Consider the following 18,371-nt stretch of genomic DNA (forward strand, 5'->3'; position numbering starts at 1 on the left):
CAGACACCCACTATAAGCTGAAAGGCATCCAAAGCTATCTTCTTAAATGCCTTGGTCCAAAACCACCGAACACAACTGACTGCCCTGCACAGGCCAAAAGATGCTGTTTTTGTACAGCTTCTTACTTTCCTCAGTCATTCAGAACAATCACATAGTATCACTGAATTCAGGTCTCTGAATATAAATCTGAAATAACTAGAACATATATATTAATTACCATGAAGAAGGCTAATGGCCTATGTTGTATAGTTTAAAAACAAATTGGTTTCTCTTTAAAATCTCATGTGACATTCCTAAAAAAAAAAAGTATGTGGGCTTTTTGTTTATATAAAATAATTCTGGCCTATACTTCCTAAGACTTACTGTATGCCTTGGTATTGTGATGGAGCTGGATAGGAAAAACCCAGTCTTGTTTTTCCAATGTTAAAGATTCTGACTTCTTAAAAAAAATAAAAATCAAATAAATAAATGGTCAAGAAATGTAGTGTATCAGCCAAACACTGAAAACTTTTAACTGGAAACAGGAAATTCTATTCTGTAAATGTCACAATAATGCCTCATGAAACTTGTAATTTGGGTGTCACATGTACCCACTCTTTTCTATGGGTCTGGATGCTTGCCTGGACTACGTCTTCATCTGCTATGGTCTTTCCTAATACAATGGTGCCGTGGAGCATGACGGGCAAGCTGTGGAGCCCAGCCAGTGGAGGAGAATGGACTTTTGTGCTGTGATCCTTTTCACAAATTCTCCAGTTACCAAAGACTTTTTCTGCTTTCCCTAGTCACCTGTTTCTTCTCATTTATACTTACCAAAACTGTGAATGTGATTCTCATTGCTTTCAAAGCATTCATAGACTGTAATTATAGAGGACCACAGCAACTCAGACTCTCCCACTTGCCTTTCGTTTACTGTAGGATTAGAATCATAGAATCATTTAGGTTGGAAAAGACCTTAAGATCGTTGAGTCCAACCGTAAACCTAACATTGCCAAGTCCACAAGCATTAGCAGTTGTCCAAAAGAGGAAATGGGGGTTCATGTATGTTAAGGGTACCTTTGCTCTGAGTTACTGTGCTGACTAAAATGAGCACAATATCTGACTGGAACTTTGTAAATGATGTGACAAAACGGCAGCAATTGCAAAATTTCAGGAGTACAATTTTACTTACCCTTATATAATGAAAATATAATTAATGAATACTGTGGTATCTGTTTAATTATGTAATACATCTATAAAATATAGAATACCTGTATTATATAGGTATAAAGCTTAGTACAGACTGGGTGATGATTTCATTGAGAGTATAGCCCCACAGAGCAGGACTTGGGTATTGGTGAATTAAAAATTTTATATGAGCTGGCAGTGTGTGCTTGCAGCCCAGAAGGCCAACTGTGTCCTGGGCTGCATCAAAAGCAGCGTGGCCGGCAGGTCAAGGGAGGTGATTCTGCCCTTCTACTCTGCTCTCCTAAGACCCCACCTGGAGTGCTGTGTCCAGGTCCAGAGCCCCCAGTACAAGAAGGACATTGATCTGTTGGAGTGGGTCCAGAGGAGGCCACAAAAATGATTAAGGGGCTGGAGCACCTCTCCTGTGAGGAAAGACTGGGAGTGATGGGGTTATTCAGCCTGGAGAAGGCTCCAGGGAGACCTGATTGTGACCTTTCTATATGTAAAGGAGGGCTTATAGGAAAGATGGATAAAAACTTTTTACTAGGGTCTGTAGTGACAAGGTAAGGGACAATGGTTTTAAACTGAAGGAAGGCAGATTTAAATTCAATATAAGGAAGAAAATTTTTCATGATGAGGGTAGCAAGAGACTGACATGGGTTGCCCAGAGAAGTTGTGGATGCCCCATCCCTGGAGGTTTTCAAGACTAGGTTGGATGGAGCTTTGAGCAACCTGATCTAGTGAAAGACGTCTCTGCCCATGGCAGGGGGATTGCACTAGATAGTCTTTGAACATCCCTTCCAACTTAGATAATTCCATGACTCTCTATCAGTATATACCTGCAGATATATAGACAGCAAAACTATGGTGAGATGAATCATGCCTTGTGATATGTTAATAAAGGACAAACCTTGATGCTTGTGAGCATCAGTGATTTGCATGAAACTGAGCACAGGTTTTATCTTTTTTGTCACTTTGACTGCAGAATTTGTTTTCTTCCTCAGTGTGCAATACTCAGTGCCTCCGTAGAGAATGGGCTAACTACAATGCAGTCTAGTTCTATAGTACCCATGACCATGAGCATTGGGTACAAGGGTGAAGGAGTTACTTTCTGGGCTCTGTATGAAAACTACAGAAATATGCTTTCCATTAGTATCTGACACCATTACATTTTGTCTCCATGAAAAAAACAGATGAGAGGGAGTTCTAGTATTTTAGGAGCATGTTTCATATACAGTAGTGAAAATGACGGTGAATGGCTATTGTACTTTTTTAGCTAGCCTCTGAAATACCTCTCACAAATACTTTTATACATACTTATCCATGAGTATTTGACTAGTTCACTACAGGTAAAGAACTCAACTATAGTTTATGCTTTAAATGGAATTGCTAGTGTTTGACCAATGCAATCAAAATTCTCAATTCCCTCGTTGTCCTCTCTTTTTAGCTAGATTATAATTTGTGGTTATATATATATTTCTAAAGATTATTGCTATAGCTCTAGTCTGTTTTTCCAAGTCTAGTAAAATTAATATCCACTAGAGCAGTGTGTATTATTATTATTAGTATGAGCATTTTGTAATATTTTACTTGGAAAATACGGTTTAAATATATACATCAAAACAAAGTTAGTTACATTTTTTCACACTGTTGACCTGACAGTAAAGTAAAACATGCCCATCTAAAGTCATAATCACAGAGATAATTGTCTGCAAAGAAAAACTTGACTTACGTCACTGTTTTCAGAGAGCTTCTCTCCCTGAAAATAAAGGGACTCTGAAACATCCCTCTCCAAAATTCAACACAGGCAAGACTCTACTATAGAAATACACAGAAGGAAAGGAAGCTATTAGACTAAGTTCTTCTGAGTTAGATTATGAAGTGTAAAATAGCCACAAAACTTAAAATGAGAAATAAACAGTCAGAGTTCACAGATCCAAATTCCTTTGCAGTTAGTTTTTGGTTCCTTGTGAAACCTTGCATTTCCACTGCCACGTCGTTTACAGGAATTTTGCAAGGAGATTCAAAATGAGTATACAAAGCAATAGTCAGTGTAGAGGGTTCTTAGTCAAAGCCTTAAGGTTTTGTTGCTTTTTTTTTTTTTTTTTTTGACAGTGAACGGTGGCTACAATCATTGTAATTTGATCTCTGAGAAGAAGAACATGATGGACATGGAGATGACAAGTAGCTCAGTACCTGTCTGCAGACAAGGTCTGTTCATCCACACAGGAAACTCACTTATGCGAGACCACCCACTGTCCTGTGAGAGACTGCTTCATGTTGGTCAGCTGAACTTGACACACTCGGATATAAGGTATCCCTGCAAGTTTTATCAGTTGATATACTTTGCTCTTCTGGAGTGCTTCTGTGTTGCAACTGCTTCCTGATAGCCTCCGTGGGTGCTACATTTATAAGAGTATTTTTGGCTTTCACTTCATCTTGGAAGTCCTTTGGATGCCGATTTAACTGCATTGCTCATTTGCAGGTTCGCATTGCACATGAGCACAGGCAACTGTCCGAGGCAGTGCCAGGAAGAGTCACTGAGTATGAAGCCGCAGCCCCCTGAATTGAAGTTTAAATACAGCTTCTCTGGGGGGGGCTCTTCCAGCATGCCCAAAAGTCAATGAGAGTTTCGCTAGGGGCTTAAGTAGGGTCACACTCGCCTCCTCTATACCTCCACCCAAATACCATGTTGTTTCCAAATTGCAGCCTGGAAGGCAGGGATGATACTTACCCTCAGACCAATGTCTCCCATATGGCAATTTGGCGTGCCACCACCAAACCTGCAGGAAGCCAATGCCACTTTTATTTCTACAGCCTTTCCTTTAATGAAGTATTCTCAATGTTCCCATACAGCCACATCCTTGGTATTTGCTTTTAAGGCCCTAATGTGAAAATTTGGTCTCTGGTTTTGATATACACACTGTAGTTGGATATGCTATGAACAGAATATCTATTTAAACATTTGCTATAAATTAATTATATGAAAACACAGAACTCCATTATTTTTTTGTTGTTGTTACAAATTTAACATTACCAGATTTTAAACAAGTACCCTAAACAGACATCCATTGTGAATAGAAGCCTGCTACGAATTAAAATCTGTCCATCTATTTTAATTACACTGATTTTTGGCAGGGGATGTAATATGGAATAATCCTGACGTTTTTGAAGAGCTGTAGAAAAGAAAAACCTCAATAATGTTGCAGCCTTTATCTTAGATACTTGGAATAATTGGCACTCTGTGCATGGAACTATCTAGCCCAAATTCCATGGTCACAACAAGAGGAAATACGGCCTATAGCTTGGTCTTGGAAATCTGACTGTTTCTGATTTTATGCTACGTATTTATGTCTTGTTTCCCCTTTTTCATTTACTGGTTGGGTAAGAACATCTGTGTTTTCAGGAGGAGGAGGCACGGCAATATGACAAGCAAGTGGAAAGAGCTTTTTGTTTGTTTGTTTGTTTGTTTGAAAAGGGCATAATATCCATGCCATAAAACAAAATATTCTGCTATTGCTACAAAGATTTGTAGATGCTTTTTGCAGCTGGATATAAGTCTGCTCCTCCCTAGCTTCTTTATGGTTCAACGTGGGACGGGCAGTTATCAACCTTTTTTTATTCTGTCAGTGAAGTCAATTATGAAACAAAGATAATTAGGGAAGGAGCAAACAAAAGGAGGAAGAGAGTACTCTGCTTAGATCTTTTTGAACCTTTTTGTAAAATCTATAATGAGGAAATGATAGACACCTGCATACCAGGCATCACAGTACCCACCTTCAGAAATATGAACCCCTTCCGGCCCCCATTTGGAAGAGGATTCCCAGAACAACATAAAGGATTGTCTGCTGCATAACATGAGAAAGTAGCAGGTGATAGGCCTGATTCCCTCCCCTTTGCTTTGTAGCATGGTCTAAAGCCTTGAAGCTCTGCTGTAACTGTTTGGAAATGTTTGGAGAATATCTTGAAAGACCCTTCCATTCCTTTATGGGTTGTTTGTGTGTGTCACTGGTCATGCTCTGCTTGTACGTCCACCTGGCTAATACTTTTGTCTGCACTGGATTTGCAAGGTAAAGCCAATTCCCACCTCTGCTCTATGGACCTCATAGGCACAGTGTCTAATTTTGTCACTGTGTACTCACGAGACACAGGTACAGAGCTAAAACTTTGGCATGTGAGAAAAGGTGGACAGCATTTGGGACAATTTCTGTTCATGGAGTTTATGATGCTAAAGGTTCTTGACTTGACAAGCAAGTAACAGAAAACATGGTCTTTCCCTGAAGATCTGAAAGCAGGAGAACATAACTGAGGTGGTGGTGAATGCCACCAGGTTCCAGTGAAGTCAATGGGAGCCAAGAGTGCTCTGTGCCTCCCCAGATTTCACCCTCCATTAGAAAATAGGTGAGAGAAATAGAGCTGGAGTGGACAGACACTGGAGCGCACAGAAGTCAGGGCAAACTTTATTTGGTTGTTCTGTCTGGCTGTAATGACCAACACAGAAATAAAGGGAGGTACAAGTTCAGACAATCTCTCTGAGCTGAGCTTTGAACCACTCTGCATTTCTAGGATATGGAATGCCCAAGGAAAACCCAAACGAACCAGAGAGCACCTCCCCTAGCAATCCAAAATCTCCCTCAGGATTTGGGGTTATGATTGGCTTTGTCCTTTTTTCCCTCAGTGCACTGAAACTTGTTATCCCCTTCAGCTTCAGCTTCTCCTTGAATCACTTTCTCTGGGAAACTATTCTAGGGATGACTGCCTTAATCCAAGAATCACAGTCACTCTTCTTCCTGGCCCCTTTTCCCCACTCAGTTAATAGTTTTTAAGTTGTGCAACATAATTGCTGCTACATGGTATCTGTGAATGCAAAGTGTGTGGGACTGGAGTCCTAATACCTTCCTTACCACAGTTGGAGTCAACTCACAGCTACTGTTGGCCTTTTGTCAAATAATCCATTATCAGACACGACAAACCTGCCCACACTGTGCTCAGTGCTCGGCATATAAAACCCGGGGAAGACATGAGAGCAGTCAGATAGTGTTGCAAAATTTCCCTGGATGTGCAGCAGAACAATCCCCTCCAGCTTCTTAAAACTGTCAGTTATCACTGATTGCACATTTACAGTGGCAATTGAAGGCATGTATGTTTTGTAAATAATCTGGAGATTTCAGATACAGTCGTCTTTTCCTCTGAGGGCAGTTGGGAACTGCAGTACTTCTGGCATGGTGTTACTGGCCTCGTGCTCTGGCTCCAATTACCACGTAAGGGAGTCTCTTTGGAAACACTGCCTTAGTATCCTCTGAGAAGCTGCTGTTACTCTTCAAAGTCCTCACACTCAGCTTTCATGTGCTTAAGCAGCAGTTCTGTTGCCTCTGACTGTCCATCCTTGGTTACATGGATGTTCCCTACAAAGAGAGATTTGTGGGTTGTATTCTCCTGCTGACTGCACTCCCTTCCAGGGTTGCTCATCTGGAAGCCTCTGTGAGCTGCTCGTGCTGATATGCATGTCCACACAGTGCTCTGTACACTGTCCTGCTATCCTTTGTCCCTCTTGCTCTCCTCTTGGCTGTTTGTTTCATAGGTATTTCTATTTGGCTACTGTCCAGCAATTGTAAATCCTTACCCAGCACTGCCTGTGTGTACCAGGCCTGGAACCTGATCCCGTAGTCAAATGCGTATAAGAGGAGTCACCCAGCAAGTTGGATGCCAGACACCTTGTTTCCCTCTCACATCAGTTTAGTTTCTGTGCCACTCCTCTGCCCCCATCCCCTTCCCCCCCCGGCCTGGAAGGAACGAGCAGGGCTTTCCCTAGAACAGTGATGGCAAAATTCTGCTGGGAATACAGGAAGTTTGCATTAATGCAACCTCGACATTAAGTACCCAAACACTCAAACACTGGGAAATTGAAAGCCAGATTCTCCCAACAGAGTTAACTAACACAGGGTATATAATGTATTTAAATATACAGTGCTACAGAGAAAAATGCAGCTCCTGGAAAAGACTTGCTTCTGACCTGCACAACCAAGCCTGTGCTTATCATTATGCAAGCAGAGCATGGATAAGACATGGCTGTGGGAATGGCAAGCATGAAGTCAGTGCCTTCATCTCATTTGCTTTTGAACCTTTCGGTTCAAAACTCCCCTCTTGTGTGTGTCTTATATTCTGCACTGCAGCATCACAGCAATATGATCCTGAGTAAGATCTTGCGCTGGAAATGCAGATCAATGTCCCTTGGAGTTTTGGGAACCTAGTATTTCTCAGGACAGGGATGTTCATATCTATCCTGCAGGTACTCTGCTCTGATTCCAGCTTGAACTCCTCACCTGGATTTCTGGCAAAATGGGAGTTTTACGTGAAGCTTAATAATATGACACCAGTTATCACAGGCTGAAATGTAAAGCTTGGTTTAGCTTTATATGATGTAAGAAGTGTGTTGTGTTTACTTTAGCCTGAGGCTTTGGGACCACTAAACTGTGATACAAACTGAATTATTTAGAAGAGTTCTCATACAGAAGAAACTAAATACTAGGAAATACTGTGCCTGGCATGGTATTCTGTAAAACCTTTCTCAGAATGAGTTCAAAACAGCACACTTTCTACTGAGCAATGAAGCTACTAGTAAGCAGGGCAGGGTTTCCCAAACATGTGCAATAAAAGGTTTTTACGTATGCTTATGACACATACTTTACAGACATATGGTTCTATAAATATTAAAAAATAATGTATGAATACTGTTTGGTTTGTTTTTTTCTTTAAATTTACCATCTGCAAAACCAGGTGCTTTAAGTTTACCCTGAGACCAACTGTGCAAACCTAAAGGGAGAAATTATAACTAATGGTTTATGGAAACCTCTAAAATTTTGCAGTGTACTCTTTTTAAATTTCTGGTGGCAAATGCAAGATCTGATTGTTCTATAGCAATGAATGGTGGGGGATTTAACTTCTCTCATGACATTAAAGTTTGGGTTTTTTTATATCAAGCCCTACTGGCTGCAAACCATTTGAGCTCTAGAAACCTGTCACTAGTGAATGCAGTGTTGCCAGTTGTGTGCCTCACACAGGTGTCATTTTTTGACAACCTTAATTTCACGAGAAATAAATCTTTTTGAGGATTTTTCTTGCTGCTTTGTTTTTTATAATTGCTAGTTCTTTGAGAGCTGTTACCAAGGAGGTGTTAGAAGCTGTCCCAGCTTCCTGTCTTAACGTTAGTGGTGGATTAATGGAAATAATAGTGATAAAATCATCTAAGTTGTAAAATAAATGTATGTTATTGAGCATTTTTATTATATAATCAGTTTAATGTATCTATGTGTCCAAAATAGCTTACATATCTGTGTTTCATGCTTTAAAATGTGTTAGATTTGTCTTAGCTGCTGTGTCACACGCAAGCTGCCAAATGGCCAGGTTTTCTTCAGCTTTTTCGGTGCTAGCATCAAAAAAGCATAAAATTCATTTAAGTGGAACATGTCAGCAAAAGAGCCATGGAGCGCCTCTCTGGAGGGTTTATTAGTTCACATACAGCTTTCTTGCACACAGATGTACTGTTTCCTTTTCTCGGTCTGGCACATCTCTGCATGATGAAGCCATAGGTTAAACCCTCCCATGCTTTAGGGATATGTAAGAAACACCCTCTGGTCCTAAGAAAAACCACACAGTTGGGTCATCCACAGTAAATGTTTATAGCTGAGATAAAATGTTTTATTTTAAGGCATAAACCAGTTGCTAACTGCTTGGAAGAAAATGTTAGGAGGAAACATTTCCTAAAGGCATTCCCAAAGGTTTTTCTGAGATGTCTGTATGGCGTTCCTTGAGGTTCTGCTTCCTGAGTGACTGGATTCAGTGCACACCAAAAAAGATTAAAAATCACTTCTGCAGAACAGTCTTTTGATTTGCAGACCCATGTAGACTTTAATACGAAAAATGGAAATGGGAATGCATAGACTGCCAGTTTAAATCTACCAGTTGTGAACTTTATTTAGTTATCTTTTGCAGACCTCTTAGAAGTAAATACTCAGCTGATCTGTTATTAACTCTGGACCACTGCTTGAAAGCGAGCTGTTCTCTCTTTGTATTCCTTTTTCCCCCACTGATCTTTTTCCCTGTTTAATTTAGTGAAGGAAGGCATCTCTCTGACATGTAAGCAAAGTTCAGCTAGCCTTTTTTGATTTGTGTGAAAAAGAATGCCAAGGCATTTTCCCAGTGTGCTCTGAGGAAAATGCCGATATTTGAATAATTAAAAAATGCCCAAAGCTCTCAAACTTCATTCTCAGCTATTGTTTTGCCCGATCTATTATGCATTGAAAACCTAGATTGTGATTGATTAACTGCCTGTAGCAGTGGAGGGAAGATTGTCTGTTCTGTGCGTAACCCAGTGTGTAAAATTAATCCTGTGTAAAATGATGCTGCCTTTACAAGGGTTGTAGAGGAAGCACTGCAGATTTTTTTGGTTTAATTGCTGTATTAGACAGGCAAAATTCAGCAGAGAGCAAGTGCTTCCATTCTCCAGGGCTTAACAAGTGTTGTGTCTTATACAAAAATCATAAATCCTGTGGTAGTTAGTGATGTTTAATGAACACTGTATTACAGGTCACCCAGGTTTCAAGACTCAGTAGATTCTGCTGCTCCATGCCTGAATGGAAGTCACCCAGCTCAGCACATTAAACAAGAATGCCCGAGTGATTATAAGGTTCTGTCTGAGACTTCCACACATAGGAGGATTACGGAGGGGATGGAGCTGAGAACCTCCGGTAGTCTGCATCCTGAAATAGACCTAATGAATAATAGCTTTACAAATTCACTTTCATCCTACTTGTTTAATAATGAACATAGCTCCTCCCTGAGTCCTTTGTCACTTGGCACCCCTCAGCACTCAGCCAGGCTACAAACAAGCAATCTGAAGAAGAGATGCATCTCTGTTGTGCCGTCTTCGGCTGAAGGAATTGATATTACAGCTATCATCCGCACATCACAGACGTCACTGGTCACCTGTGTGAATGGACTGCGAACTAATTCAGCTGGCATTTCCTCTCATCCAGTGGAGATCAGTCATCACAGTGCTCAAAAATCCTCTCGGCCCCAGTCTTGCTCTCAGCCTGGAAACCCTTGCAGTATTCCCTCCCCTCCAGCATGTCTTGTACCTGTTTCCACTGAATGTGACAGAAGTGACTGTGAGCAGATACCAATGCAGCAAGTTGAGGAGAATGGAAGCCTCAGCCTTATGATGAATGGTACTAGCATTCCTCATCAAAACACTTTGCACAGTACCCAGAAGGTGAGTTTCTTAAAACAAGAACCAGCTGATGATTATTCCTCTGCTGCTGATCTTTTCCGACATCATCAGGGGCTGCCTCCGCCTTACCATCTACACCAGCAACTAACCCAGACTCAAGGGCCACTGCCTCACTTACACGCCTCTATGTCTCCGAAGTCCCTTCAGCCCAGCGATGGGGACGATCAGGACCTCAGCAATGGCAAACAGGTCTGTCAGTGGATTGACTGCAGTGCCACTTACGACCAACAAGACGAACTGGTCAGACACATAGAAAAGACCCACATTGATCAACGGAAAGGAGAGGACTTCACTTGCTTTTGGGCAGGCTGTGTCCGCCGATATAAACCCTTCAATGCTCGTTACAAACTGCTGATTCATATGAGGGTTCATTCTGGAGAAAAACCAAACAAGTGCATGGTAAGTCTGGAATATATTTGTTTGAATAGAAACATACTGCTCTGCTCTCTTTCTTGCTCTCTTTTCAGTCTTATTCCAACATAATTGTTGTGTTTTCCTGTAACTTAGTCTGCAGCAGGCTGAAGGGGAATTGGAGAAAACCTTAATCTAGAAGGAAGTGTTTGAGTAAGAAATACTGTAGTTCTTGGAAAAGAGATTCAGTTTCCTTATTTGAGAGCTTAACTTTTAATACAGTGCTTTAGTTTTTTTAATATTCATTAAAGCATTAATAAAGTGATGATCAAAGCACGCAGCAGTCATTTAACGTAAAACAAAGTCACTGAGCCTCGGGTGACATTTTTAATCAAGAAACATAAAACACATCTAATGAAATTCTTTTCATTCCTTCAGCTGAACAATAACCCATAGAGTTATGAGTGCAAACTTTTCAAATGATAGTTTAGAAAAGAAAAAGAAACTTGTTAAAGGATTTTAAACAGTTAAAAGAATTAAAGGAATATCTTTAATTACATTTTCAAAGGTTGTTAGGGGCTTTTTTAATTTGCAAAACAGAGCTTTAAAAATATGGAAAACCCATTGTTCTCTTCTGATCAAGAAGATGTAAACAACATCAGTGTTCCAAAAAGAGGATCTTGGGAATAGCACCATCTCTGCATCTGCCCACCATGATGACAATATGGCCAAATTAAAATAAAAGTTAATTACTTCCATTAAGCTTTCCACATGTTTGAAACAACAATGATATAAGACCCTGACTGAAACAGATGAAGCAAAACAAGTTTGACATAAGCTTCCAAATTGGGCCATGAAATTTGGAAAGTCTTGTTTGTAACACCCACATGCGCACGTGCGTGCATGCACGCACATACACACAAATAAGTACAAACAAAGGGAATGGTTATGGCAGCAGGTTGTGGTTCTTGATAGGCAGATTTTTTTACTATATGTCTATTTTATTGTTTTGATCAGAGAATAATATAATGGAAAATGCTTGTAAGGAAGTTAGATGAAGACAAACTTTTCCATGACAAGCTGTATCTTTCTATGGGGGAATAGGACAGAATATTTATGTAAAAAGCTTACTTTTTTCCATTTAGTCAAGAAAAAGCTTGCTGATCTGCAATGGTTATGGAAGGGAGAAGGAAGAAAACAACAGTATTCAAAATGTTCTACAGAGAAAAATTTTCTCTCTAAGTGGTCATCCTGATTATCTTTTTACTTCTGTTGGATAAATGAAGAATGATTATCTTAATGTTCAGTGGGTGTTCCCTAAAACAATACTGGAAACAATGCAGATATTTAGAGAACACCATCGAGTTGTCCAAGATAAAATGGAAATACTCTAAGACTTACCTGTTTCTTTTTCCTTTGAGAGAAAGAACTGACTTGCTCATTTCCAGAAATACCTCAATCACAATTTGTAAAAGTACAAAGGAATTTAACTTCCTATGTATATCTTTTATTTGGGCATAAATCATCAAAGGATAATGCAAGTTACTTGCTTCTTTCCAAACAAAAGCATAAGCAAGCTGTGAAAGCATACTCACAGGTTTTATTTTAGCCTACTTTTTGGTTTTAGTGTTTTTATCATGTGGAATGAGGTCAGTCTTCTTCCCACTTTGATCTCACACTTTTAAAAAGAAATACTTAAAATATGAAACCCTGATTAGCTTTACTATGATGCTGAAAGATTCAGCATTCCCTCCATGGGTGAGGGAACTTTTGTCTTTTTCTGCCAAATGCATATTTGACAGGTATTGTATAGCAGATTTCTAATGTTACATTCCCATTTCTGCAGGAAACTGGATAAACCAGAGACAGTAAATCATGTAATATCTTAGCAAATGCTGAAAATTTCCAACTTTCAATTATTTTCATCTGCGTTAAAGAACTGGCTTTTGATAACATCTCAAGGCTTAATATTGTGAATAGGTTGGAAAAACCTTTGCACCTGATATTGCAGACAGCCTTCATGGCACATGTATATAGCCTTGGCATATAAGTACATAAAGATCTGTTTTGTTTGAGCAGATATTGTAGTTGTTCCCATACATGGAATGGCCCAATCAGAATTAGGAGTTTTACATTGCACAAGTTGCAGTTAACTCTTCTATTCCCAGAGTAAGAGCCTTCCACTGTCAGCTGAGGTATCCATGTATTAAATGTTACAACCTGGAATCCTATGTGAAGTAAAGCTGGATCCAAGGAAGCACGTGAAAAATATGTTGTCTTTACAAATTTAGTTTTCTACCCTGGAAAGTCCTTGATCTGGCAGGGACAAGATCCAAAGCTGCAACACAGCTCCTTAAAGTTATTAATATCAAGTAGGGATTATTTGCCCAGTGAATTCCATTCCACTTTAAACAAGGGTTGCTGTGCAGTGTTTCATTGTGCAGTGATGTCATGTCATTTTAAATGATGGTTTTTCTTTTGATGTGGTAATAATTGTGCTATTATTCCTGCAAATTAGGAAGGCAATTCATTCTCTGTCTATAGAGGTCTGAGATTTTGTTTCATTTTTGCTGTAGCCCTGTTAAAGTTACTTTACATCTCTTGGTATTTGTAGTGGAGATTTTCTTTCTCTGTTCACAATTACCCATTGTATTTTCTTTTTAAGCCCTTGATTTTGTTCCCCTCTGTAAGATTACTGGCTGACTATGTATTGAACTGCTCAGGAGAAGCTAACAGTGAGCAGCACCCCACCCTCATACATAAAAGTACTTTTCCATGTAAAATTATTAATTTCTTATGACAGGCTTTGCTACTATGTACTGTAATAGACAAAGGAATTTTGGAATTCAAGCTACTTGAGAACAGGAAATACATGAGACATTTTGATTGAAAAGTAAATGGTTCACTAAAACTGCAGTTAATCCTTTTATTATCTTTCCAACAGCAGTTTCCACAATACTTTCATGAGGTAAGCTTCCTTCAGTCCAACTGTAACACTCTCATCGTTACAGCTGGTTTAAATTTAGCTAGCCTGCTTCTTTCTTTACTACGAGTCGACAGGCAAAACAGTATCTAGTGTAGAGAACTACTGATGTTTTGGGTCCATATCCTGCTTGCTGTGTTTCCTTGCCAAAACCGGTACTATGAGTATTCTGTTTTCATATTCTGTTTAATATTCTAATTAAGTGGTGCCTTCTCGTCATTGTGTCCCTCAGTTTGGTTTTTCCTTGGGTTCTGCAAGTAGTCTAAAGGAAACTACCTAATCTCTTTGCAATATCCTGTTATGTTTCATACTTAACTCATGTTATTTTAGTTTTATTAAATTTGGGGTTCATCTGCATTATAATCAAAAATATATCCAACAAAAATAATGATGCAATGCCTTTAAGACTTTAACTTCTGAAGATTAATTTCATGCTTTTTTAGATTTGATGTCCCAGACAATTGGAATTTTGATTGTCTGAGACAGCAAAAATTAGCAAGCTTAAATGGTTTTATTCTAAAAATATATATATATTCTCATAGATGCATCTTTTTCTATCTTTCAGTTCTTCCAATACTTTAGTGGGTAGAACCCTGCTGATCTCTAGATATTGCATCCTTAGTTTAAGCCTCTGCTTGCAATTGTAAATATAGAGCTGTTCATTTAGTTGTCTGGAATTGTTTGATTTGGGCAAATCCATACTTGGCTTAATAGTTTACCCTTTTGCATTCTTGTGGCTTCATAGGGAGTAGAAAATTAAGTTCCCATCACTGCATGCATATGTGCTCAGGGAACCTATGTTGCAGGCCTCCACAGACATGACTGAGATAAATACATTTATCTGTACATAATTCTACATATGCAATTAGTGTTTATAGAAATTTGGTATCGTAATATGTGTGATATCCATGAAGGGAGATCGACAGTGATAATAGCCATTGTTCATGTCTCCAGTTCATGTATTTCAAAGAATCAAATGCCTCCTGAGTATATTCTAGACCTGTCTGTCACATTGTGTACTTGCCTAGGTAGTTAAGACTTTGAAGCAGAATCTTTTCTTGTATATTTGCAACATAATCAGTTTGGGAATAGCCTTGGTGCAATGATTTGGATGCTGTATTGTACAGTGAAATTCGGCACCTGTGCTGTTTGTAGTCAGGTCTTTTGAATCCCTAAGGGCAAGACGCTATAGGTACTGCATTACACATGGGGAAATTGAGACATAGAAGAGATAAGTAACTTGCCTAAAGGCACCTTTAGGCAATTCCAGCATTCCAATGCAGATCTTGTGTTCAAATCACTACATCGCACAAACTAACCATTTGCATTTACCTATGAAACAGATTTCTGTACAGATTACACAAAAGATAGCTGTCTGGCTGTACTTCCTCTTATTTTTACTGTACATCTCTGACGCAGGTGGTTTAACATGTCATAAACCTGTGAAAACTTTCATCAGAAGGCTCGGCTACATTTGTAAAACTTCATGGGCAGCAACCTGAACATTACAATTACGGGGGAAAGGCGCCTATTGAGCAGATTAGTAGTATTGCTTCTGCTGCTAAGGAAACCAATGCGGAATCTCTGTTCTCTGTAGATAGCAAGTATTATGCTGTCTGTGGTCAGTGGGGAGCATGTGTCTAGCAATGCATGGTGAGTAATGAGATCTCTACAGGCTACATCTACAGATGAGTCTGAGGGACAATCCTGCATCTGCAAGGAAAATAGGTCTGCATGCACCAGCTTACATGCTTTTGAGTTACTTCACATAAACAATAGGTTTCCATGCCTGACTCAAGGGAATGTTGTGGAAGTCTGGAAAGTATTTTCAGCTTTTGGAGTGGAGGGTGTCATGCACTGATGCCAAAGGAGTGCTTTAAAAAACCAATAATATTGGCCTCACTTTCTTTCCTTTGAAGTCAATAGTAGGAAACATCCATTCTATCAAAGCTGCCTCACCAGAGATCTCTTTTTATTAGGTCTCTGATGGCATTTCCCGATACTCTCAAGGAACTGCAGCATTAAAACCACTCTGATTAGAGAGGGAGACATCAGTTCAGCGGTTTTGTGAAAATACAATGTTTGTTTGTTTACAAAAACCACGACAGATTACAGGACAGTACAAATGGGTTTAAGCATGCACCAGCACTGGAGGGCCTGCTGGCAAATGGCTTTAGGCTTGGCACTGTGTCAGCTCATGCCCAGTGGCAGCTGGTGAATTTGAACTCTTTGTCTGTCCACAGGAGAGCTCTACACCAGCAGATCTTGCAAAGCAAAAGCTGTAGAAATTATTTGGTCCAGATTCCACTGTGGCTGGGATTGTCCTATGTTTCAGTGCAGTAGGACAGAAATGCAAATCTGCCGTTCTTAGTGGAGACAAGTACAGCGCAATGGTATGGTGCCTTTAGGGGCCTCAGACATGCCTTCTTGGGCTGAGCTGCAGAGACAGTAGCTGCCAGGGTTTTCCCTGAGAGATTATCAGCTTCCCAGGAATTGCTGACCTTCGGGACATTCTGTGAGGTGCATCTGCTTTATCAGGTTGATAGAAAAAGGTGTAGGATGCTGGGCCAGATGGACTTCTGCTCTGACCAAGCGGAGTCAGCTGTCTTTTTGTTATTTTCCAGCGGTTTGATATGGGTTAGGTCTGGCTGGCATGCTCTCAGGATTTTTTGTTCGCATAAATCTGAATAAATACAAATGAAGTAAATTCCAACTGTTGCTGCCAGCACTGAGAATGGTTTTCAAATTTAGTAGTGTGCCTTAAAAATGTTAATACAGGACACTGAAGAGATCTGATAAGTGGAATATGGGAGTTAGAGGTATAGCATGGAACTTCCATGGAAGGGAGCTTTCAAATACATACTTTTTTATCCTACAAGAGCGTTTAATTCCACAAGGTTTTGTTTCATTTGACGTGATTAATTATTAGGTAGTTCAGGACCTGTTTAAAACGTAATTACCCTGAAGTTTTCCTGGCATATTTATGCCGAGCTGGTCACTGTGTGTAGATACTGCTGCTCATTCAGTCTTTTAAGTAGGAAACAGAGTGGGATAGTAACAGTAATATCACCACCACATAGTGGGTACTCACCCTATGAAACTCACTGCCATAGGATAGAAGGTAATTAATTACCACTATTATGGTCCTCAGTGTTGGATAATTTCACCTAACAATACTTAGTATCTGCTGAAGGTAAGGTGATAGGACTAAGCAGACAGTGGTTTAGGGAACAGATAGCTTTGTGACACAGGAATGGATATTCATTTCCATGTTCCACATTAGCAAATATGCTAGGTATTCCGTGCCAGTTTTTTCAAACCAGTAGTAGTATCATTGTAAAACAGAGCTTTGAGAAGAAAACTATTAGTGAATCTGGGTCACCTTCAATTTGGAAAACAGAGTGATGGGAGGACAGGGAACAGGATTGGAGGTTTTTGCTACCGTTGGCATTTTCTAAACAGTATACTATTTTGGAAATAATGAAATATATTTTAGCCCATATTTTTTTTACTTTCCATTTCAGAATGAAAAAGCATTAAACAAAAACTCTTTTTTTGTTGTTTAAAAGCTCTCCCCATTTGATTTATTCGGTGTTTTTATTAGTGCAGTCCCCCAAACAATTATATTTCAGTTCATCCTGGACTGATTTCTCTTTTCTTCATTCTTTGGTGTTTTGATTTGACTACTAAAATATACATATTTTTTTACAATTCCAATTGTGACATGATTTGAGAAGAAGGAAAATGATCCTTTTTCCTACAAAGCAGCAGGTATTTGTCAGAATCCTAAACACTCTGAGCTTTTGAAAAATTCCTAACAGTGGTCTGATTGACAGAGAACATCTAAAAGGAAGGAAACATTTTATTAGAAGGTTCTCCACAGTGACTATTCTGTCTGGCACCATTGTGGCGCGTAGCATAGAGGTAGTCGTGTCAGAGCTCCTCCACACCAAGCAAAGTCATTTGTGTTCTTTGTCAAATAATATAGGCTAAAGTATGGCCAGCTTAGAAAAGTGAAATTTATTAGTTGTGACCTATGTCTGGTTGCTAGACAGATTTTTAGGCATGTCTCCCAGGTCTTTTGGAAAATTTCTGCTAGGCTTCTTTCCCTTCCTTTTGCCCAGTTTGCACACAAAAATTATATCTCGATACCATGTTTTTATCTTTATCCTCTTGTCCCACAGAATTCAGTAAATAGTGATTCTTTCTCATTTTAAGACACTCAGAATTTTTCCAGCTCTGCTGTGGCCTGGCTTTGGATGATACTCCACATGCAGATTTATTCAAACCCCAGTCTCAGCACAGAACTATAAACCTCTCATGGGGCATCACCTTTTGAAGATACCTTGCAGGCAGCCTCTTAACTCCCAATTCATTCCAGCTGCACCACAAGATCACTTTCTTTGCCATACAGATCAATGAATTCTATCAAATAATCACATGTGAAGATGCAAAAAGGGGAAGACTTTCCAGCCTCTAAGCACTGGGTTTGTAATAACTCTTAAGGATTTCTGTAGCTCGCCATTTCCCATGTAACAAAAGTGTGACAAGATTTCTTTCTCACTATATATCCTGTCTGGGAGT

At 39.5% G+C, this 18,371-nt stretch overlaps 1 protein-coding gene across 2 annotated transcripts in view; it reads left to right on the plus strand.

Moving 5' to 3' along the window:
- Positions 1 to 3,284: 3,284 nt before the first annotated feature.
- GLIS1 (GLIS family zinc finger 1) overlaps positions 3,285 to 18,371 on the plus strand; it is a 113,443-nt gene continuing 98,356 nt past the window's right edge. For both annotated transcript variants that reach the window (XM_037404837.1, XM_037404838.1), the window contains exons 1-2: positions 3,285 to 3,478; positions 9,751 to 10,852. In XM_037404837.1, coding sequence (XP_037260734.1) covers positions 3,327 to 3,478; positions 9,751 to 10,852 — 1,254 coding nt within the window. In that variant the 5' untranslated portion in view covers positions 3,285 to 3,326. The remainder of the gene's footprint in view (positions 3,479 to 9,750; positions 10,853 to 18,371) is intronic.

This window comes from Falco rusticolus, chromosome 11 (genome assembly GCF_015220075.1).
Source record: "Falco rusticolus isolate bFalRus1 chromosome 11, bFalRus1.pri, whole genome shotgun sequence".
NCBI classification, from domain to species: Eukaryota; Metazoa; Chordata; class Aves; order Falconiformes; family Falconidae; genus Falco; species Falco rusticolus.